The 24,760-nt window shown below is 31.9% G+C and overlaps 1 protein-coding gene and 1 non-coding gene across 2 annotated transcripts; both read right to left on the bottom strand.

The window, feature by feature from the left end:
- Positions 1-848: 848 nt before the first annotated feature.
- Positions 849-8,693, bottom strand: RAD23D (Rad23 UV excision repair protein family). Its single transcript, XM_018120250.2, has 14 exons — positions 8,513-8,693; positions 7,301-7,462; positions 6,009-6,068; positions 5,572-5,631; positions 5,030-5,089; positions 3,574-3,644; positions 3,392-3,442; positions 2,992-3,169; positions 2,466-2,606; positions 2,335-2,400; positions 2,198-2,245; positions 1,968-2,074; positions 1,804-1,882; positions 849-1,338 (listed from the first exon to the last, which is right to left on the bottom strand). The coding sequence occupies exons 1-14, from the start codon at positions 8,576-8,578 to the stop codon at positions 1,222-1,224; spliced, it is 1,266 nt and encodes a 421-aa protein (XP_017975739.2). The 5' UTR covers positions 8,579-8,693; the 3' UTR covers positions 849-1,221.
- A 6,262-nt stretch (positions 8,694-14,955) lies between these two features.
- On the bottom strand, positions 14,956-15,062 carry LOC148763259 (small nucleolar RNA R71). Its single transcript, XR_016026125.1, has one exon. It is a non-coding gene; the product is annotated as a small nucleolar RNA R71 (small nucleolar RNA).
- Between the last annotated feature and the right edge of the window lie 9,698 nt (positions 15,063-24,760).

Here is a 24,760-nt window from a genome sequence, read left to right as displayed (position 1 = left end):
AGTTGAAACAAAATTAAATATCGTGCATTTGCTGAACCATAAGAAACATCCGAGGGACTATTTTCCTTCCATTTTTGTTTTTCCAGCTTCTACTCTGGGAGTGTTTAATGCAAGCCTGGAGAGAAAAACCAAGCCAAACAACTATAGACACAAGGCATAGGGCAGATTGGACCAAAATATCATATTTCCTTAACAATATCCCAACAGACATCCTTATATCATTTTCCTTTTCTGAGTTTTTTATATGCTTTAGCATTTATGATTATTTCAGCATGTCTGACAAAATTATATATAAAAAAAATTAATATTTCACAGTAAAGGACTTACAAACTAAGCATGTCCAATTTTCCTTCTTCCTTTTTAACATATATATATATATATATATATATATAAAGAAAAACATCCATTCTTTGGGGGAACAAAAAGTTGTCACGAATTTGAACCTTACTACACAACCAAGTTAGGAGACAGAAACATTTACCAAGCTCCACAACCACATGTATTTCATTCAAATTAATTTCCTTATTTAAACTAACATGTGACAAAGTGCTAATTGTAGATTAAAGCGAAAACCTTTCCTCAAAACACCTTCCTAAAATGTTATCATTCTGACAATCTTTTCACATTAGGTTTCATTCTCTTCCCTAGGCAAATACCTCTCATCCCAGTTACCTTTTTCCTCTCCCCACAGGGCTAATCATAAAATATAGCTAGTGCACCCATATGCTAATATAGGGATGTAGAACCAATTTTGAAGTAGGCCAATCAAATCTAAAAGATCAAATCCAGGAACATGTACATGAACCCATCAAATCCTAGCAAATAGCAAACAAGTGATATAGAAAAACTTTAGGAAGAACTCGGAATTCAGTTAAACTACCTCAAGTTTTTACACCAGATAAACTGAAACGCCCCCCATGCTACATTCCATGATATATATCACCACAATTGTACAGAAAACTTATATGAGGAAGGTACAGAAATATGTGACATAATAAAGCACATGTTTTGACAGAATTACGTATAATATAGCAATGAATATTTATAACAAAGAACACAAAAAACACTATAAATGGGGACATGAATAACTTAACTGTCTGATCCAAAGACTCCACATGACAGGTATTGTTAATAATAAAAACAACTTCACCCAACATGGAAAAGGCCAGACAGGAGAAAGAAAATGAGGAAGCAAGAGGAATGAGAAAAGGCCCATGTCAGTTACTCCTCAAACTCATGCATGTGATCCAAAAGATAGTTGGCTGCAAGCTCCTCATTCTTGTTGCATGCAAAGAATACCTCCAACACTATGTTTCGATCAAAACCCATTGCTTCGAGCTGCAAAAATACCAAAGTTAAATGCAGAAATTAAGAAGCATTCAAGGTGACACATAGTAGAACCTCTGCTGCCTAGAAAAAAAGAGAGACCGAGGATTAGAAATCGTTGAAAAAAGGGAGAGAATGCTATCATTCAATAATTAACATAGAAGGACCAATGATGGCTCCAAAAACGCTAGTGAAAAAAATAACGCAAGGCCATTTGATGACAATAAACAAAGATGGAGAGGAAAAAAGTCCACACTAGTGCTTATTTCAACTTTGGTGATAATGCTGCTTCATCCCAGATTGAATGGCACAATCAAAAATGCCAGCAGCATGGTGATTCCTTTGCACCAGAAAGTTATATTTTCCTTTTGGGCCCCAAATTACTATACCCGTAGAACTATTTAACCTATAAAATGGTGAACCAGATTTTAAAATAAAAGAGAATTAGAAATATCAAATTAGACAAGAAATGCTTACTCTTTCAATTGCCTCCCGTTCCTCAGGGGTGACAGTCACAGCCTGTGGCATAGCTGCAGCCAACTGACCAAGTAGGTTCCTGAGATCAACATGCATATGATCATCATGTTCTTTACTTATCCATCAAAACAGAGTAAAGCAACAAAAAAGCAGATTCACCGCACCCCTCTCCTTCAACAGGTTCATTTATCAAGCGTAAGAAGTCAGCCTGATGCTCTTGAATGAGACGCATCAAGTGTGGATTTTGCTTTCCTAGCTCCTGAAGCATAGGCTGAAGTATAAAAGTAAACAAATAAATATCATGAGCATTCAGAAATAAGATAAGTGACTAAATATAAAAAAAAAAAAAAAAAAACCAGTGAAAAGAAGATTGTAATTGACTTAATATATTTACCTGCAAGATTTGTGGGTTTGCTTGGACCATAGCTCGCAAGGCTTGGAACTAAAAGAATGCCGGGAAAAGCTTAGAAGCTTTAACAAAAGTTTTAAATAAACAATAAACTGGCAAGCAAGGAGAACATCTGCAAATACCTGTTGGCTGTTGCGCAAAAAATCCAAGGTACCTGCACCAGCATTTGAACCTGTGTTTGGAAGGCCCTGGTTCCAGAACAGCAAAATTCAGTGCCAAATTCCATGTGAAAGTTCAAAAGTTAAGTAATTACCTGTGGAAAGAGATCTAGGGGGTTAGCATTAGGACCAGAAGTAGGTGCTGCAGGTTGTTGAGCCTGGGCTGGAGGGTTTGCTGCTTGCCCAGCAGCAGGAGCTCGAGCAACGGCTGGAACAGCAGCTTGTGCAGGAATACCCTGACATGCATTGTTTTATGTGTTACACTGGCAGAATATAACTGAAAAACACTTTACAAACAACATAAATCCATCCAGGGATAGAAAAATTAAAAAGAAATAAACCACAAACATGTCATATTCTTGATTTTCTTCATCAGAAATATTTCATATGAGAAAATCATGCATTTAGCTTCACCGCTACTTCCAATGTGGTTAAACACTGAAATGGAAAAGGCTAATGAAGGAACATACACAGCATGGCATTGACAAGGCCTAACAGCAGCGTTGGGCATTTAGGTCCCAAGTCCCAACATAGCAATGACTAGCTACACATAATAGCACAAAGCTAGAAAGAGATCTGCATGAACAATCAATATATTAGGTAGCCAGCATAAATACTTACAGAATATAGATATTCAACAGCTCTTTCAGGATTGTTATATGCAGCTCGTAAAGCACGTACAACGGTATCCCTATCCCAACTTCCTCCACCCATGTCAAGGATTTGTTGTATTATAGCCTCTATATTATTTCCAGCAACAAGATTTGATGCCGCTTGGCTATAAACATCCATTTGAGAACTGCATCAAGATAAGCAAAAAAAGGTATGAGCAAGCTAGAAACATCAGCTTGACCAAGCTCAAAATGATCATATAGAAAAACTTAAATGACACCATATTTACATGATTAGTCACTAGACAAGAAGGAACAGTCTCAATAAGACACCTTTTGATAGTCAATAAACTATATTTATACTCAGGAATGGGAATGAGAATAAAGAAATAGCAAAGAGAAAACTTTACTCAGAAGCAGGAGCAGCTTGAGTGACAGCAGGTTCAGGAACAGATTCTGGACTGTACAATTTAAATAAAATAAACCAAAATGAAATAACAGTCAAAATGTGCATCACATAAAATAAAAGACAAAATACAAAGATAATAATTTTAAAAAAATGAAAAAGAAAAGGAGATAAGTTCAAACTCACACTGCCACTATTGGAGCAGGGGCCTCAGGTGTTGTTGATGGTTGTGTTTCTGCAGGGGCTGCAGATTCGACCTACATATGCAAGCAGCTCTATAGGATGAAATACAAATGACAAGTTGGAAAATCACTATGGCAAGCAAAAAGAAAATTAAATGGAAATTGAAAATAAAGTATGCCAGGCAAAAGCAACCAAAACAGATAAATTTTTTTCCCAGAAGACAGTGTTTGGATGTAATAAATCTAGCAAGAATTTAAGTTGAGACAAGAATTTTTAGATTATATTTTTTAAAAATTCTATGCTAGAGTGGGTGGAAAGTAATTTTTCTAAAACATAAAAAGAAAAGCCAGAATACAAAGTGCTTGTTTAGCCTTGCTTTTTTTCAGTTTATCCACCTCTTAAAAGCAAAAGCCAGGCCAAACAAAAATTTAGAGAAGCACTTAAAAAAATAAGCAGCTTTCTATTTAAAGAATAAAATTTTGAAAAAAAGAGCTTTCGAAAAGGCTCCAGAGATGAGCTTTCTCTCCTTTTTTTGTAAAAACACGCCTCTTTTTTAGGAGAATTTTTCTTTTCGTTTCAAAAATGTCCTCATCTATTAAAAATAATTCCAACATTATCTGTTTTCATTTTTATATGATTTATTATTAATTATAAATTTTATGTTATATAAAAAATACTTTTTATACTTTTTATAAATAAAAAAATAAAATTAACTTTTTTTCATTATGAACAAAGGAATTTGTGATTAATTGAAAATTATTTATTAAATACCTTTTATAGTAATTTTAATCAAATTAGAACTTATATAAACTATTTTGTCAAACAACTTATTTATAAAAAAGAACTTATTAAAGTAAGTTTATCAAACAGATTTAGCTTAATTTTAAAAGCTATTATTTTTTATAAGAGCTTCATAATAGCTTTTAAGCTAAAAAAAAACAAGCCAAACAGGCTCTTTAGAATGTCTACCTCAAAAGTCAGTCTACGTAGAAGTAACTTTTAAAACTCTTTTTTTGTTTAATAAAAACTTTTAAAACTCTTACTAGACACAGATTAAGATAACCATAGAAACTAATTATACCAACAATAGACATTCAAATTTTTTCTATTTCCCTATCTTTCTTTCTCATAATCTGTCATCCATTTTTAATTTTATAATTTCTTAATCCAAAATATGTGATCTCAATTTCTTTTCTTTCACAAAATTCAACTACCAAAACCATGAAATTTTATAAGTTAGGATATTCAGATTAACTAAAAATGTAATCTTCATCTCTAACATTTCCCAACTAACTTTAAACTCTTTATCCAAACACAACCTAAGAAAAAACGAAAATGCAAATCCAATAAAATTAGGCACAGAGGGTGGAGGGGTGGTAGAAAATGTTGAGCATGGTGCCGATTTTGACACTTGTAAAAGCAACTTACCAGACAACATAGATAGAAATATTCCATTTACCTGACTTGTAGGCGCCGGTGTGGCTGATGTAGTTGAGGCCTCACTCGATGAAACCTTATTCTACAACAGTTCCACCATGCATGCATTAGTAAACGTTTCTAATATGATTAACACCCTGCATAGTAATTTGATAATTAAATGCACCAATTGCACATGCATTTGAGAACTGCTTATCTTGCTACAATGTGCTAATTACCATCAGTTTATCATGTATCACTATATTAACACTAGTCAACCCACAGACAACATATGCGTAAGGGCAGCCTAGTCCACAACATGCCTCAGCCACTGCTATACAAAGAGATTGTTTGTGCGACTTGAACTCATTGACTGCAAGTAACAATGAACAACCTCCATCTCATCACACACAAAAATATACGCGTCAAAAAATTACAACATCATACAAGATAAATTATTTTGTGTTAGGATTTTATGAAACATGCATATCCAATAAATTTTGGAGGCAGGTGGCAAGGATGCTTGGCACAGTGCTAATGCTAACACAATTAAAAGGTAGCACAGATATAGACATAATAATTTACCTGACTTGCAGGTGTAGGTGTGGCAGACGCAGTTGAGGCCCCACTTGATGAAACCTTTTTCTAGAATAATTAACCATGCATGCATCAGTAGGAACTCTAATATGTTTAACACCTTATCTGGTAACTAGATAAATAAATGTACAAACTACAAAACATTTGAGAGCATATTATCTTGCAACATTATTACCACTGCCATACAAAGGTACTCTTTGTGCAACTTGAACTCATCACCAATGAACAACCTCCATCACGTCACACACAAAATATACATGTGTCAAAACATTATAAATCCATACAAGAGAAAATTATTTTGTGTTAGGATTTTATGGAACATGCATATCCAATAAAATTTGGAGGCAAGTGGGCAGGATGCTTAGCACGGTGCTGATGCTAACACTGAAAAAAGAAATTAAACAGAAACAGACAAATTAATTTACCTGACTTGTAGGTGCAGATGTGGTAGATGCAGTTGAGGCCCCACTTGATGAAACCTTATTCTACAATAATTAACCATGCATGCATTAGAAAGAACTCTAATATTCTTAACAGCTTATGTGGTACCTACGTAAATAAATGTAGAAACTACAAAAGCATTTGAGAGCCTATTATCTAGCAACATTATTACCACTGGTTTATACATTATCGTTATTTACAGACACCAGCCAACTCACATACCATATACATGTAAAGGGTGGCCTAGAGTGTGATACTCCTATACTCCGAGGGTGAAGAGGGTTGGACACTGCTTTGCAAAGATATTGTTCCTCAACTTGAACCCATAACTAAGTCACATACAGTAACCTTATTTGATTCTTAGATAAGATATGTATAACAAAATATTATAAACTCATAAAACTATCAATTTTTATATTAGGATTTTGTAATTCAAACTTATACTGAAATAAAGGAAAAGAAAACGAAGAGAGAAAAAAACATCTTGTTTACACTACCAAGGAACAGCTTATGACTTAATGTTGAAGAAAAGTTATTTATATGAAGACATAGCCTATAATGCCAGGAAAATGATATAGGAGAGTAACACAAAACATGGGCGGAAAAATACAAATCATAGAGAAAACAAAAGAAAGGGGGAGAACAAAAGAAACTTAGCAACAGATAGCGGAGAGTGGAGAAATAAGAGATAGAATCAAGAGGAGAAACATCATACTGATTACTAAAAATCTCAATAATTCACAATCCAAATATAGCTATAATAGGCTACACAATAAACACTAATATAACAAACTACCAAATATAACCTTAAATGCCCTAATAATTCCCTAAATACTAAGAATTATAAATAAAACCAATAAAAATGCAAAATATTAAGAAAATAAATCTCAAGATAATTTTGTCCTTCAATAAGCATAATCTTGTCCTAAATTAGAAAGTTCAATACAGCGATAATTATGCCCTTCATCCATATTGGGTTAAACATTTGAAGTTGCGCGTGTGATCTCAATGCATAACTTTGGGAGTCAATTGAATTGCTCAAAAGAGACTAAATTGATGTAATACCAACTAAGGCACACCAATTATATAATAGTATAGATCATTATGCACGGATGGAAAGCCAAACTTTTTATTTACCTCATTTAAAGTTCATTCCAAGTTGTCAAAAGGAAAAACAAATATTGTTATAAATAGCTTCAAGAGAAGAAATGTAGATTTTTTCTTTATACTACAGCCAATTACTGAACAGTATAACTCATAATAACAAGTGACTCACCTTGGTTAACATTATGACAATGAAACTGTTTTCAGCTACTTTGTTGTCATCAAGAGTAGTGTTATCCTTAAGAACCTTCCCCTGATGAATAAGCATTTGCTGTGCAGCAGGGTAAATATCAGGACCCTGTGCTGTATCTATATTTTTCTTGACATCAGCAACCTGTAAAAGGAAATTTATTAATGGAAGGTTGGAATTTTTAAGTCATGCATCCATGATAACCTTTTTAATGTCATAGATGATACACACCTAACAGTTACAAAAATTGCTAACCTGAATGCACATATTAACAAGATATCTCATGAAATTTTCAAAGTGCAACAACCATGATCTACAACTTATTACCAGTTAATTACAAACAGTTGTTTTTCTTGAAAAATTACACTAAGTGCATAACATATCCCCTTATCAGAGGTAGACTATTAAGTATAGGATTAGTATCTCATACACATGTAGCAGAGCTTAAAAGCTCCAGGAGCAGATTTATATGCTTTGAATGTGTTTATTTAACTATAAATAAAGGAATCAACATTCAGTAATTAAGGCTCCATTTAATTATTTCTTTCCTACTTGCTTTTTTCTATTTGATTTTTCTTTCCTAAAGAGTTGCTACAAATGCAAAACCAGATGGCAGGAAGTAAAATCATAATTGCTCAAAAATGAATAAATGACCAAAATGCAAAACAGATTCTGGTATAGCTGTTTCCAAATTTTAATTATGTTTGATTGTTTAACAGATTATTTGGTTTTGTATCCCCGTATGCTTTTGTTTTTTGGTTCCAGCAGTTAAGCAACAATCAAATGACACCTAAGTTAACATACTTAGTTATGTGGCATCCGGATCATGCATAGATGTTGCAAATTACCTACATTACAAGATAAAATAAATAAGGCATTTTGAACAGCAAGCCCAATTCAGGTACCCTTACCGAGCCGTGGAGACAATAAAGGTTCATCAAAATACTAGTAAACATTACAAAATCTAAGAACGAAACAAGTGCATCACGAAAAAATACTTTAGACGCTGTAAACTCAAGTAAAGTCTTAGACCTCCAAAAACCCTAATTACATAAACAATTCTCAGCCTAATCGCAAATTTTAACCGTAATCAAGCCAAACCTAATTTACTTTCAACTAAAATTGAATAAAAAATCATAATTCTTAGTAACAACGGAGATTATTATTTAAGTTGAATTATGGGGCTTTGTTTACCGTATCTTCGGGTTTTACTTCGATCTCGAAGTGAGTCCCTTTCAAGGTCTTCACAAAAATCTTCATCTTCGAGTCTTTTTCAACGGTACTGGATTTCCGACGAGTCGTCCGATCTTTCCTTTCGTCGCCGACTATAGTATCCGAACTGGAAATAAAGAGACAAAGACAGAAAAAGTCACTGGATCGGTTGGACTTAGAAGTGGTTTTGATATAGTTACTGCAACGGTTGAAAGGAAAGTTAAGGACTAATAAAAGAACGACACGTGGAATTGTTTTGGGTTTTCTTTACGTGTCGTGATGTGATTGGGAGTGAGGAGTTTGTTGGGGAGGATAGCTTGTGGCTACGTAAGCAGGCATTTAAGCTAGATTTTTGTGTCCTGTCACCACTGCAGGTGTATTTTTTTTTTTTTATTTTTTGGACGCACGCGGCACTTTTGTATTTGCTACACCCAACTGGAAACAATTATTTTCTTTAAATTATTTTAATAGTACAAAACGTTGAATAGAATGGTCATTCGAGCTCATTTTTTTAATAATTTTATATTATTAACTTTTTTATCATGCTAATAACTAGATTAATGGATTAATCAAATTTTATTAATTTGATTTAAAAAAATATACTTCCCCCATCACATCTAATTTTTTGAAGTACTAAATATTGTTCCTTGATTCTTTTTGTTTCAAATTGAATATTCATTTTTCATTTTTTATCAAATAAAAATAAATTTGATGGTTATTTATCATAATTTTATTTGTAATTACCAAAAAAAGTTTTGAAAAATGCTAAATTCAAAATTTATAAATTTTACTTTTTAAAATTTTAATTTCACGATGGTCAAATTTGGTTAAATGTGGCCCATAAAATTTAAAGTGGGTATTTAATTTGGAATGGAGGGCTCCATTATCTTACTTTGTTTGTCTCCATTTGATTCTTTTGATTAAATGAACTTAAATTTGCAAAATATGGATCTTGATCCTTTTTTTTATTTTCAAGCCTTGCATTTCTATTCAATTTAAGTAAAAAATACCATTAAATTGATAATAAAGTACCATTAGAAAATATCACTAAAAAAATACCATTAGTGTGTATATATATAATTTATCCTTTTGACAGAGGGAAATCTCTAAAATTTTCCAATTTTACCAAATTCAAATAGAAGATCGAATTTTTATATATAAAAATACCTAAAAGTATATAAGTTACCATAGTCAATATCTATACTATAAATAAAAGTAGAATTCGGTAGTACCGTTTCAATTGCCTTTAATTGCCTGCCTAATTGAATGACAAGTGCCAGTCAATTAGATGGTCTGTCATTTTTTTTTTTGTTTCATTCCATCAAAACGACATCGTTTTGATCTTTGCACTATTTATATTTTTTTTGTCTCATTAGGTGAAAATGACGCTATTCTGAGTGGATCATTTTAGGTTTTTTTTTTTTTTTTACTCCATTTGTGTGGAAACAGAGGACAAAAACAATGGCAAGCTATCGACAGTGGGAAGCTACTGACAAAAAGAATAGGGAAGAGAAGAAAAGTGGAAAAGCAAGGAATGAAAAGAGCCAACACTAGAAAAGCTTAACTAGGGGAAAGGGGAGAAGGGAAAGGGAATGGAATTAAGGAATGAATGATTGAATAAGCATTCGGTTTGTTGTTTTAAGGTTCATCAGTTGTTTTTGGTTGGACTATGGGGAAGGGAAGGTAGGTCAATTATTTTTCGTTGATTGTGATGGTTGGTAGGAGAAGCCGATCAGTTGAGTTTGATTGTTAGGTTTTTGTTAGGCTTTCAAAACTGTGTCATTTTGACGAATGGAAAGAAAAAAGAGAAAATATATAGAGACCTGTCCTTTGTTATTCGATCATGTTAATTGTCAATTGCCTTGACTTTTTTGTCTAATTCTTATTTGAACACAGGAAGTGCTATTGATCGGTTATTTGAGTTTGTGAGAGTATTTTCCGATCCTTGCATTTCTCTTGTCATTTTCTTCTCTAATATAGATATATTATAATTATATTGTTTTTTGTTTGTAAGAGAAACGTTTGGCTTCTCGAATACTCTTCCCTAGTTTTGCTTTGTCCAGGTTGTGCTTTTTGGTTTTTTGGTATTCCATCAGTTTGCAAAGTGTGTATTTTTTTGTTATTATTCTTTTATGTTATTGATTGATTATTAATGGCTAGTTTTTTCCTTTAATAGTTCGACTCTATTCTATGTTTTGCTGCCTCTTTTTAGATGTCACATTTAAGCTTACAACATATAACCTGCAGAAATTCTTTAAATTATTGTAGGAATATTTTCCTTATTTGGTTCAAGTTAGTTCGTCTGTCATGCTTTTATTGTTCTTCAACTGATAATGGAACCTTTGTTTTTTTTAGTACTCTATTCTGTTGCCTGTTTAGCATAACTTTATATTCATCAGTTTTAATGATAAGATATTTAAATATTAAGTGTTTAACATGTTTGTATTTTCTATTATTTTGGATTTTATCGTTGTCTAAGTTTTCAAATATTTATTACCATATTTTGTAGGTCTCAAGTGTGTGCTTAATACATTGTACTCTTTCTTTTATTTAGGATTATCATGTAGTTGACGTTGGAGTTGCTGCCAAGATATTGAAATATTTGTTAGTTGATTTTCATGTAGGCTTTTATTGTAGCAATTTCTTGGAGTTATTGTTCAAACATATCAGTCAGTTTAAGCAGTTTTTCTTAGATAAAATTTCTCAAGAGTAGGTTTCAAGTATTTATTGATTGTTTATTCCTTAATCTGTTTTTTTAACTAATATAAATTTAATCTTTTATTGTGTTGTTGTTCTACTAGTCTGATGCAAAGTATTTTATGATTATTTGTGTCTATTATTTCCTCCATTGGTAAATCTCTTTCTCTATGACTTATCTTTGACAATCATTACTGTATACAAAGTTTCTTCTATGCTTAATTCTTTGTTTTGTTGTTGGCATACAAGTATATATGTAAAGTACTGTTTATACTGATTGTAAAACTTTGATCTATTGCAAAGTTCTACACTCAATATAATTTTATATTTAACCAAACTAAATATTTCTTACGAATTCACTTCATATATATTTTTATATTATCCAAATAACTTTCATCTATTTAACAACCCGCGGCAATGCACGGGTCATCTTCTAAGTATAATATAATACAAACCTTTCTAAATTACTTCAAAATATAAACTCAAAACTGTATAGAAATATATATTAGGATAAATATTAACGTTTCAATTACCTTTCTTAACTTTATCTTATTAATGATTTAAAATTTTGGATATATATAATTTGCAATGCAAAATAGCTTTCTTTATTGGGTGTTATTTAGTTATTTATTAATTTAAAATTACTAATTCATTTTATCTGTTCAAAATACATTAGAATGTTTACAATATATATTATTTTTTGTATGTCCACAAAATATTTAAATAAACAAATTATAATGAACATGAGAAGTGTTACAAATCTACATTAGTAAAAGATAGGGTAGGTTTTGAGTATATAAACATGAGTCTTCCATCACCTATTAGATATATCTTTTGAGTTGAGAACATGGGCCTGTGATTTATAGGCTTACTTAAACTCTTAGAGTTTAAGTTCGTATGAAAGTTGAGTTTAGAGTTTAAGGTAGCACGAGATTGGGTTTAAGTTCTGACAAACCCCCATCTTTATTGATATGGGTAAAAAGACAATACAGTGAGCGCATTGAATAATTGGGTCAAGAAGAATATCATGAATCTCACATCAGAGAGGTAGTATAATAAGAGTGTTGCATAATAATTGGTGAGGTAAAATGTTATGAATCTCACATCAATAAAAGATGAGATAGGTTTTAGTAGGAGTGGGCAGCGGTCAGTTGCAACCGAGTAACTGTCGATTATTGTAACCAACGGTTGCAACAACAATCGCCGATGGTGTCTACCGGCCTCATCGATCAATCAACTCAGTCGTTGGGGAGGACTCCCTCTCCTTCGAACAAACTGATAAATCGACAAGTATATTTTTTTTATTTTAAGGGGGTCAAGACTATCTTACCCTTCATTAACCCCCTTTTAAACCAGCAACCAAGTTTCCCTTTCCAGTCTCCCCCCTCTCCCTAACAAAAACCCTAAATTTTCACTCGCCCTCTCCTACTAAACCGTAACTCACCTTATTAACTCACCCATTCATAATCCATCCCATTGTTGCCACTAGTGTTACCCCAAATTACTACCAGCCACCTAGTTTAGCAAGGTAAAACATAGATTTTTTTTTCTTGCTATTGATTTTGATAACTCTCCAATATAGAGTTATTTGGACTTAATTTTGATAGTAATTTAGCTTAGTTCTTGTAGTAATTCATAAAAATTAGTAGATTTTATTTAATTATTTTAAATTAGTTTATTTAGGTGAGTCAATCTAATCTTAGTTAATTTTATTCTTAATTTGGTGTTAATGTGATTAAAATAGATTGTTATTGATTTATTTGTGCTTTTGTAGATATTTGATGAAAGAAGGAGAGCAATTTCAAGGTGCAGACTTATACTGCATATGTTTTGGTATTTCAGCCATAACTTTCTCTACAGAGTACCAAATGAGATGATTCTTAGACCATTGGAAAGATAAGAGAAAAAGTTACAACTTTTATGTTTACATTTCACCTAGTTCGGCATGAAAAATGGTCAAAAATCTTGTCTAAATTGTAGCATTACAGCAGTCCTAGAACAATTACGATTTTTACTATTTAAATGGTCCAAGCCATGACTTTGGAGGTAGTAGGTCGAGGCCTACGTAATCTAATGAGGAAATCCTGATTGGAATTGACTTTTTTTTCACCTAACTTGGCTTAACTTCAAAGCCCTATAAAAATAACCTTTTGGAGGACTTTTAGGGAGAGAATGAAACATTACATTGATAGCTGAAAGTCAAGGCACAAAGTCATTAAAGCTAAGAAGAATTTGAAGGATTTATGGAGAATTGGAGATCAAGAATACAATTCTTAGGCTTTTCTATCTTTTTGTTATTTTGTTATTTTCTTGGTTTTATTTTTAATGTTTAAATTTTATTTGATGATGATGTATGACTTGATAGGGAACTAATTCATTTATCTAAGATTATGATTAAACTCAATATGTAGTCTCATTTATTTATCTATCTTTTGCTAATGTTTGATGGATTTAAGTCATTTATTTTATTCTGTTCTTAATACTTCTGATTAATTGGCCACCAATTAGATTGAATTGGAAACTTAAGTTAAACCTTGACGAAGGAAATTTAGGTAGATCTTGAATAGAATAACGTATGATCAAATACACTTAAGTTCATTAGGTGATTTGATTTGCATATAGGGTAGACATACAGCTATAAGCCATACGTAACCTAAATTAGAGCACGAACTTAATGAATTTTTCTTTAATTTAATTTGCATAGACATATAGTAAATTAATTGGGAGAAGTATTTTTATAAAAAAACTAGACAAAGACTTGTAAACAATTTAGAACTCTAAGTTAACAACTTAATCTATTGAATTAAGTTAAGAGTGAGAGAGAGAGAAACAATAATTAGATGAAGTATTGAGGGATATCATAATTTTAAGTCTGGTAATAACTAGAAGTTAATAAAATAATTTTACTGATATATGTTAGATTAGTTTTAGTTATTAGTTTATTATTTTTAATTTTAATTTTAATTATTTAGATAAATTAGGGTGTGTTAATTTTAGTAGTTAATAGTAAGAATTAATTCAATTTTCTGTGGGATCGATACTCTACTCATCACTATATTATCTTTACGATACGTATACTTGCTTGGGAAGAAAATTAAACAACAAGTTTTTAAAGCCGTTGTCAAGAAGTTGATTTTTAGTTCTTTCTTGTTAATATTAATACCAAGCATTCTTAATTTTAATCCAAACTTTTCTTTTCTTTAGTTTTTTAGGTATTTTTGGTCGTTATATGCGAAAAGCCAGAAATTTGAGAATTGTTCCTTTTAATCCAAAAATTGAAAAGACTTTTCGAAGACTTCGGAGGAAAAATAAAAAAGTTTTACTCCAAGTAAAACAATGCCTGATCAACAAGAGGAAAAGACCAAGCCTTGAGGGATTATGCTGTCCCACGAGTACAAAATCTCCACTCTAGTATCCGAAGACCCCTTATTCAAGCTAGCAACTTTGAAATTAAGTCATCAATCATTCAGATAATTCAAACTGCTACTCAATTTGGGGGTTTGCCTAATGATAATCCGAATGCTCATATTGTATATTTCCTAAAAATCTGTGATACATTCAAGGCTAATGGTGTTACTAATGATGACATAAGATTGAGGTTTTTCCCTTTTTCATTGAGAGATAAAGCAAATAACTGGTTAAATTTGCTTCCTTCTAGTTCCATTAATACTTGGGATGATTTGGCTCAAAAATTCTTAGCAAAATTCTTCCCATCTGCTAAGTTAGCAAAGATGAGGAATGATATTACTTTTTTTATGCAATTTGATTTTGAGACACTATATGAGGCTTAGGAGAGGTATAAGGATTTGATAAGAAGGTGTCCTCGCCGTGGATTACCTAAGTAGCTGCAAGTTCAGAATTTTTATAATGGTTTGCTAGGACCTTTTAGAACAACCATTGATGCTGTCGTTGGAGGTGCACTCATGAGTAAATCCATTGATAAGGCTTATGATTTGCTTAAAGAGATAGCTTCCAATAATTATCAATGGCCATCTGAAAGATTGGGTACCAGAAAAATTGTTGGAATTCATGAATTAGATGTGATAAACACTGTTTCTACACAATTAGCTTTTCTCGCAAAAAAAAAATAGATAAACTGAGTGTTAATGTTATTTAGAACTCTTTTAGGACATGTGAATTTTGTGGGGAAGCACATTCTAATGACAATTGTCTCATCTATTCTGAGTCTTGTCAATTTGTTGAAAATAGACAACAGAACAATCCCTATTCCAACACTTATAATCCTAATTGGAGGAATCATCCTAATTTTTCATGGAATAACAACCAAAGGTCTTTATCAGTGGCTAAGTCAAACTGTTCTTCTGGATTTCCATATAGAGCCCCTATGCCAAAGAAAAGCCTTCAATGGAGGATATGTTCATTCAGGTCATGACAACGACTGATACATTCATAACAAAGACCGATGCATTTATGACAAGGACTGATGCCTCCATTCAAAATCAAGCAGCTTCAATTAGAAATCTTGAGACACAAGTGGGCCAACTTGCTAGTGCTTTAAATACTAAACCTCGTGGTACCTTACCAAGTAATATTGAACCCAATAAGAAAAGAAGGTAAGGAACATTCTAAGACAATCCATCTTCGCAATGGAAAATAGGTAAGTAAAAAGGTAAGTAGTAAAGATTTAAATTCTAAAATTTCAATCCAATTTAATGAGACAGAAATTGAAAAGGATGCTGAAAAAGAAATTGTAGTTGAAAAATCTGTTAAAAATTCAAAAGAAAAATCACAATTAAAAACTGCTCCCACACCACCACCACCTTTTTCTCAAAGATTTCAGAAAGAAAAACTTAACAAATAATTTTAGAGATTTATTTATGCATTTAAAAAATTACATATTAATATTCCTTTTGTTGAAGTTATAGAAAAAATGCCAAGATATGATAAATTCTTGAAAGACATCCTGTCTAAAAAGAGGAAATTAGGGGAGTTTGAAACTGTTGCACTTACTGAAGAGTGTAATGCCATCATTCAGTATAAGCTTCCACCAAAGCTTAAAGATCAAGGTAGTTTTACTATTCCTTGCACTATTGGTACTCTGTGTTTTGCTAAAGCATTATGTGATTTAGGTGCAAGTATAAATTTGATGCCATTGTCCATTTATAAAAAATTGGGTTTGGAAGAGATTAAGCCAACTTCTGTAACTTTACAACTTGCTGATCGATACATCACCTATCCTTATGAAATTGTGGAAGATATTTTCGTAAAAGTTGGTAAGTTTATTTTTCCAGTAAATTTTATTATTCTTGATATGGAAGAAGATCGTGAAATACCGATCATTCTTAGGAGACCATTCTTGAGAACTACTTGAGCTTTAATTGATGTGGAAAAAGGTGAGCTTACTTTAAGGGTTGAAGATCAACAAGTAACATTTAGTATTTTTAGAGCTTTAAAATTTTCCAATGAACATGATGAATGTGTCTCAATTAATGTGGTGGATGTCATAATGAATAATGTGTTTATTGAAAATCATCAAAATCCACTGGAAACTTCTTTGAATTCTTTATGTGACATTGTTGGTGAAAAAGTTCTTGAATATGCTAACCATCTTGATGCCCATTCATGTCTCCTAAGATCCCAATTTAAGTCTTTGGAATTATCAATTACGACTTCACCAATCAAACCTTCCATTGAAGAATCTCCTTCACTTGAGCTCAAATCATTGCCTAATCATTTAAGGTATGCTTTTTTGGGAAATTCTTCTATACTACACTAATTATTTCTTCTTCTCTTTTTGATAAATAGGAAAACAAACTCCTTCAAGTTTTAAAAGACTTCAAAAGAGCAATTGGATGGACCATTGCAGATATCAAAGGAATTAGTCCATCAATTTGCATGCATAAAATTCTTTTGGAAAAAAATCATAAAGCAACCATTAAGCATCAACGAAGGCTGAATCCGATCATGAAATAGGTAGTAAAGAAAGAAATTATCAAGTGGCTTGATGCAGGTATTATCTATCTTATTTCTGATAATTCATGGGTAAGTCTAGTTCATTGTGTCTCTAAAAAAGGAGGTATGATTATAATTTTTAATAAAAATAATGAGCTTATTCCCACTAGAACTATAATTGGATGGAGAGTATGTTGGGATTATAGAAAATTGAACAAAGCCACTAGAAAAGATCACTTTCCACTACCTTTTATTGATTAAATGCTTGTTAAACTAACAGGTAAGGATTATTATTGTTTTTTGGATGGTTATTCTGGTTATAATCAAATTGCAGTGCTCCTTAAGACCAAGAAAATACCACCTTTACTTGTCCTTATGAAACTTTTACTTTTCGTAGAATGTCTTTTGTACTTTGTAATGCTCTAACTACTTTTCAAAGATGTATGATGGTAATTTTTTCTGATATGGTTGAAAAGTTTTTGGAAGTATTTATGAATGATTTTTCAGTTTTTAGGGATAATTTTGATTATTGTCATTTTAATCTTGCTAAAGTACTTAAGAGATGTGAAAAAACTAATTTAGTTTTAAATTGGAAAAATTGTCGCTTTATAGTGCAAGAAGGCATAGTCTTAGGCCATCGAAAAGGTTTAGAAGTAAATAAAGTAAAAATTGAAACAACTGAAAAACTTCCACCTCCCACCTATGTGAAGGGCATTCATAGGTTTTTAGGACATGCTAGATTTTATAGGAAATTCATTAGAGATTTTTCTAAAATTTCTAAATCACTGTGTAATTTGTTAGAAAAGGATACTCGTTTTAATTTTGATGATGCTTTCCATGATGCTTTTGTTGAATTGAAAAAGAGATTAATTTTTGCTCCTATTATCATTGTTCCTGATTGGAATATTCATTTTGAACTAATGTGTGATGCTAATGATTATGCAGTTGACGCAATTTTAGGGCAACAAAAAGTGAAAATTTTGTATCTTATTTATTATGCTAGCAAAACATTGAATAAGGCTCAAGCAAATTACACCACAACTGAAAAGGAGTTGCTTGCATTTGTTTTTGCTTTTGATAAATTTCGCTTTTATCTTGTTGGTACTAAAGTAATTGTCTACACTGACCATACAACTATTAAATATCTGATCAAGAAAAAAGATGCAAAACCACGCTTGATAAGATGGGTACTTTTGCTTCAAGAATTCGACTTAGAAATTCGAGATAAAAGAAGTACAAAAAATCAAATGGCAAATCATTTATCTAGATTAGAGAATGGAGAACAAATTAGGAATTCAATAGTGATCAATGAGACCTTTCCTAATGAGCAATTGTTTCATGTCGAGAAGTAAAAAAAATTTGCCATGGTATGCTAATTTTGTAAACTATCTCATGAGTAAACTCTTCCCTCCTGAATTTAAGTCTCAACAAAAGAACAAATTCTTGCGTGATGTCAAATACTACATGTGGGATGAGCCTTTTCTTTACAAGCATTTTGGGGATCAAATCATTAGAAAATGTGTTCTTGAAGAAGAATTTGAAAATATTCTTCATCATTGCCATTCATCTGATTATGGATGACATTATGGGGGGAAACGAACTACTACAAAGGTTCTACAATCAGGTTTTTACTGGCTTTCTCTTTTCAAAGATGCTCATAATTTTGTTGAAAGATGTGATAAATGTCAAAAAATGGGCAATATATCTAAAAGACATGAGATGCCTCTCAACAACATCTTGAAAGTCGAAATTTTTGATATGTGGGGAATTGATTTTATAGGTCCATTCATTCATCCTTCAATGATGCATACATCTTGGTTGTTATTGATTATGTCTCTAAATGGGTTGAAACTGTTGCATTACCAAGGAATGACTCTAACGTAGTGATAAACTTCTTGCAAAGGAACATCGTTACACGTTTTGGAACACCTAAAGCCATATTTAGTGATGAAGGATCTCACTTCTGCAACAAAAATTTGGAGGCAATCTTGGTTAAATATAGAGTCAAACACAAAATAGCCATTGCTTATCATCCTCAAACAAGTGGCCAAGCTGAAATTTCAAATAAAGAAAATAAAAGAATTTTGGATAAGGTTGTTTGTCCTTCCATAAAAGATTGGTCGAAAAAACTGGATGATGTTTTGTGGGTATATAGAACTGCATATAAAATTCCCATTAGGATGCCTACTTATAAATTGGTGTTTGGAAAAGCTTGTCATCTTCTAGTGGAGTTTGAACACAAGGCATATTGGGCAATTAAAAAGCTTAATTTTGATCTTCAAGCAGCTAGAGAAAAATATCTTTTGCAACTTAATGAGATGGATGAATTTCGTCAAGAAGCTTATCAGAGTGCAAGAATCTACAAAGAAAAGACAAAACAATGGCATGACCACAATGGCATGACCAGAAAATCATAAAGAGAAGTTTTGAGCCTGGCCAACATGTTCTCCTATATAATTCTCATTTGAGATTATTTCTTGGAAAGCTAAGATCTCGTTGGTGAAGACCTTTCACTATGATGAAAGTATATCCTTATAGAGCAATGGAGTAGCTAATGATAAATCAACCTTTAAAGTGAATGGACAATGACTAAAGCATTATTAGGGAGGCGATTTTGATCGTTAAAGGTCCTCAATCACGCTTATTGATGTAATTTAAACCAGAGAAGGTCAAGCCAAAGGCTATAAATCAAGCGCTTCTTGAAAGGCAACCCAAGCATTCTAACTTATTTTCTTTTATTTATTTATATTTATTTTATTATTAATTATTATTTTATTTTTATTTTGCAAGAACATGTACAACACTTTGAAAAAATAAAAAAAAATTAGGAAAGGGGGTAAGTAGTGGCTTCCCCAATGGGAGGCCGTGGCCTCGTGACTTTTACCAATAAGGGTCGTAGCACCCACAAAAGGTAGGCCATGGCCCCATGTTTTAGGCTGCCGCCTTTGGACAACTCGAAAAAAAAAATTTGAGGAAGGGGGTAAGTAGCAGCCTCCCCTTGCGAAGCCCCACAACGCGGGCCGCGACACATGGCAGCTTTTACCAACGAGGGCCACGGTGCCCCGCGACCTCGTGTTTTGGGCTGCCAACTTTAAGTAACCAAAAAAAAAAAAAAAGAGAAAGAGAGGTCAAGGTAGCGATTCCCTTAAGGTGAAGCCGCGACCCCGCGACAAGCACACAATAGGGGCCGTGACCCCTCGAAATGGGCTACCAAGAATGGGCAACCCATTACCCATTAACCACACGAACCCTCCCCTTTGTGTGGGCTACCAGCATTGGACAGCCCACTAACCAAAACCCTTACCCTCTTATATATACCCCTCACTTCTCTAGCTTACTTACTCCTTTCTTAGTGTATATTTTTGCACTTTTCTTTCTTTCCTTTTACCCATCCCTCTCCATCTCTCCTCTACTTTTTCCATCACCACTATTCCCTTTTTGTCTTTTTTCTCTCTTACCCATTACACACACATATTTTCAACATATTTGCTCTAAATATCAAGTAAGTTTCAATATTTTATTTATTTATTTATTTTTCTTTTTCTTTTCTTTTTTTTTCTTTACTTTTTTCTTCTTTTATTTTTATTATTGTTGACTTACTTCGTATTTTTATTTTTTTGGGAATTTGTGATGTATTGATGATTCTTGAGACATTATGCTTAATTATTTTATGGGTATAGTAGATTGTTTGGTTTTGTGCTTTAAATTTGAAAGATAAGTTGAAATTGAGGAATGTGAGTAAGTTTCTTGATTTTAATTTATTTTTTTATATATGCCTCGTAGGCTAGAAGTATTGTAATTAGTGGATTTTTACTTGATATTATGGCCATTATTTTATGATGAGAAGACATATGAGCTAATATTGTTGATGGTCTACTGTGTTTTGTTGGTACTTTTCTTTTCTTTTGGTTAAGAATTAATTATAGGAAATTTGCGAATGACACCCAAACAGTCAAGACAAAATTCCAGTGGTTCGTTTGATCATACTATATTTGTGTTAGCTAATGCTGTGACTCGACATGCAAGTTCTCTTGTAAATAAAATTGCAAGACCCGAATGAGGCCTAGATCAAGAGTTGATTTCTCACCTTGACCTTCAACCAATGATTGATGGTCACCACTAGCAAAAATTTTGTGACTCGTCAGTCGCTATAAGTGTCCTTTTGGTAAGAGAATTTTACGATAGCGTTGTTGAAGCTACTAATGATTTTGTTTTTGTGCGACATAAATTAGTTCCATTCTCGATCCAACCATCAATGAATTTTATGAAACTTCTTATATTGAAAACGATGGATATGGTCAATATTTGGCTGAGCATGAGAATTGGGATGATATCATTACTATACTCTGTGATGAGGGTGCTCAATGGTGATTTTTCAATAATGCACCAGTTTCATTCAAGAGGACTGTGATGAAACTAACTTCTAAGATATGGTTATATTTTGTGGCTTCGAAATTACTTCTTACCATATATACTAGTGATGTCACAAAGGATTGAGCCATCCTCATTCATTCAATCATGACTAAACGCACAATTGTAATTGGCCACGTAATTTATGAAATCAAAGCGTGAAGGCTTGTGGTTCCCTTATCTAATTACAACTATGTGCAAACAAGCTGGTGTACATTGGGATGCTTGTAAGGAGTTGTTGTACCCTAAACTTCCAATTGATCTTAATCTCATCCTCAAACAATCTCAAACTTCTACTGGGGGTAGTTTTTCTTCTACACATCATCCTCTACCCCTCGACCAAGACATCAACAATTGTTAATTGCCTAGATAATTGAGAGCCTTGAACACTTAGTTGAGAACCTTGGACAACAGTTTGAGCAACACATGACTTATCAAACCCAATGTAATCAACATATAGACCATATGTTTCAAGCTTATGGTGCTTTTATGGGAATGAACATTTCTACTCTTCCACCGATACCTAATCTTCCTAAAGGTGCCAATAAGGACAATGATGTAGAGGATGATGGAGATGAGGAGGAGGATTAGAGCTTCTCTAGATTCATCCAACCATCAGATAAGTATTCCTCACCTTTCCTTTTTTTTTTTCTAACATTGAGGATAATGTTTATCTTAAGTTTGAGGGGGTTAACTTATTTTTCTGATGGTGAATATTCTGTAGAGGTTTTAGATTTAATTTTATTTGCATGTTTATCTAGATTTATAAATAATTTAGGATTAGTTGGTAAATGAATTTATTATTTGTTCAAATTTTAGAAATCTAGAGTAAAGTTGTGACAATTTTTTTGATAATTTCCCTGTCCAACGATGATAACTGGTCGTATTGAATTCTTAGATTTTGGTGAATAAAGTTTTTGTTTGGATTCATGCTAAATGCTTTTGTTAAGTATCATTGTTAGGGTGTGATTTTCACAATTTTGAATACTATATATTTTGCTTTGAATTATTCTGAATATCTAGAGACGGTTTATATTGATGTGAATTTTAGATTATGTCATGAATTCTAGAATTTTCTTGATTTTCTCTCGAGGTAAAATCTTAGGCAATACTTAGTAGCGACATGATTTAGGCCATTTTTGAATCGTTTAAGCCTAAAAAGCTAACCTTGTTAATTCTTTATCCCTAGTATACCCTTTTAAGCCTAATTTCCCTTTTCTTTGTTTAACGACATAACAATTGAGCCTAGCCTTAATATAAAATTTTCAATTTTGCAACCCTCACTCCTAAGTATGTCTATTGTTTTAGAAAATATATATGGAGCTAAATGCATATGGTAGAAAGGTGATGTTGATGTGAAAAAAATTCAAAATATTAAAAATCATCCCACTACTTACAATACAAAGAAAATAAGTTTGGAGGTATGAAAGTGTGAAATTGTGAAAAAAAAAACGTTCAAATGTGGAAGAAAATGTGTACTTGGAGATGAAAAATAGAGCTTTATAGATAGGTCCTAGAATAATTATGTGTTTACAGTGATTTGAGCCACATTAATATCCTTTATCCTACCTTGACCCTAGCCATACATTACGAGCTTTATAAAGTCCTATTAATCTCTAGCTTTGTATTGGTCTACATTAGTGGATATAGAGATGAAAAGTAAACCTATGGAATTTAGTACTAATTTGAAATTTGTGTTGTCATAAACTCATTTGGATATCTTGATATTCTTGGTAAAAGATTACACATACACACACGGAAATTACATTCGAGAATGCGCTTGCATTAGAATTGAAATATGAATTTAAATTATGCCTATATTTTTCCTTAGGTTAATGATAAATAGACATACTTTTGAGGAAATTAAGGGGAATCATTGAGTTGGTACACTTTATCTCTAATAGTAGTAGTATTAGTAATTATATTTATTTTAGTTTTCAATAATTGAATTTGATTTTCGTAAGTTAGTTTCTTTTCTATGTTTTGCTCGAGGACTAGCAAAATATTAAGTTTGGAGGTGTGATAACTCTTTAATATAGAGTTATTTAGACTTAATTTTGATAGTAATTTAGCTTAGTTCTTGTAGTAATACATAAAAATTAGTAGATTTTATTTAGTTATTTTAAATTAGTTAATTTAAGTGAGTCAATCTAATCTTAGTTAATTTTATGCTTAATTTGTTGTTAATATGATTAAGATAGATTGTTATTGATTTATTTGTATTTTTGTAGGTGTTTGATGAAAGAGAAATTTTAATGAAAGAGGGAGAGCAATTTCAAAGTGCATATTTCTACTACACATGTTTTTGTATTTCAATAATAACTCTCTCTACAAAGCTTCAAATGAGATGATTCTTAGACCATTGGAAAGATAAGAGAAAAAGCTACAACTTTTAAGATTATAGGTTAATAACTTAATTCACTGAACTTAGTTAAGAGACAGAGACAATAATCAAATGAAGTATTAAGAGATATCATAATCTTAGGTTTGGTAATCACTAAAAGTTAATAAAATAATTTTGTTAATCTATTTTAGATTAATGTTAGTTATTAGTTTTAATTTTAATTGTTTAAATAAAATTAAGGTGTGTTAATTTTAGTAATTAACAGTAAGAATTAATTCAATTCTCTGTGGGATCGACACTCTACTCATCATTATATTTTCTTTGCGATATGTATACTTGCATGAGTAGAAAATTGAACAACAGTTTTGTGAAAATAGCAAGAGAAAGAAAGCTTGAGAGATTATGAATATTATTTATTTTTGGTTAAAATTCATGCTAGAGAGAAAACATGTTAGAGATTATGAGTATTAGATGTTGTTTTTTGCTTGTAAAAAATAATATTAGTGCAAATAAAAATAATTCCAAGGGATTAGAAAAATGATAGATTTGATTTTTAATTTTTGGGAATTAAATTTTTTTCTTATCCATAGATTTTTTTGACCTTAGTTGACATTAAACATTTCAAAGAGCTTAATGTTTAGGATTATTGTTTGGATAATTAATTAGAATGATTTGATGCTAGAATTAAGCATTGAGAATTATGTTTGGGAATTAATGTTTAGAATTATTATTTGAATTTTTAATTAAAATGATCGGTAATATGCTAGAATTAAACATTAAGAATTATGTTGGGGAATTCATGTTTAGAATTACTGTTTAAATAATTAATTAAAATGATTGGTAATTTGTTGGAATTAAATATTAAA

Source organism: Theobroma cacao, chromosome 4, assembly GCF_053813885.1.
Source record: "Theobroma cacao isolate CCN51 chromosome 4, ASM5381388v1, whole genome shotgun sequence".
Classification (NCBI taxonomy): domain Eukaryota; kingdom Viridiplantae; phylum Streptophyta; class Magnoliopsida; order Malvales; family Malvaceae; genus Theobroma; species Theobroma cacao.
This window is presented reverse-complemented; position numbering and strand designations above follow the sequence as displayed.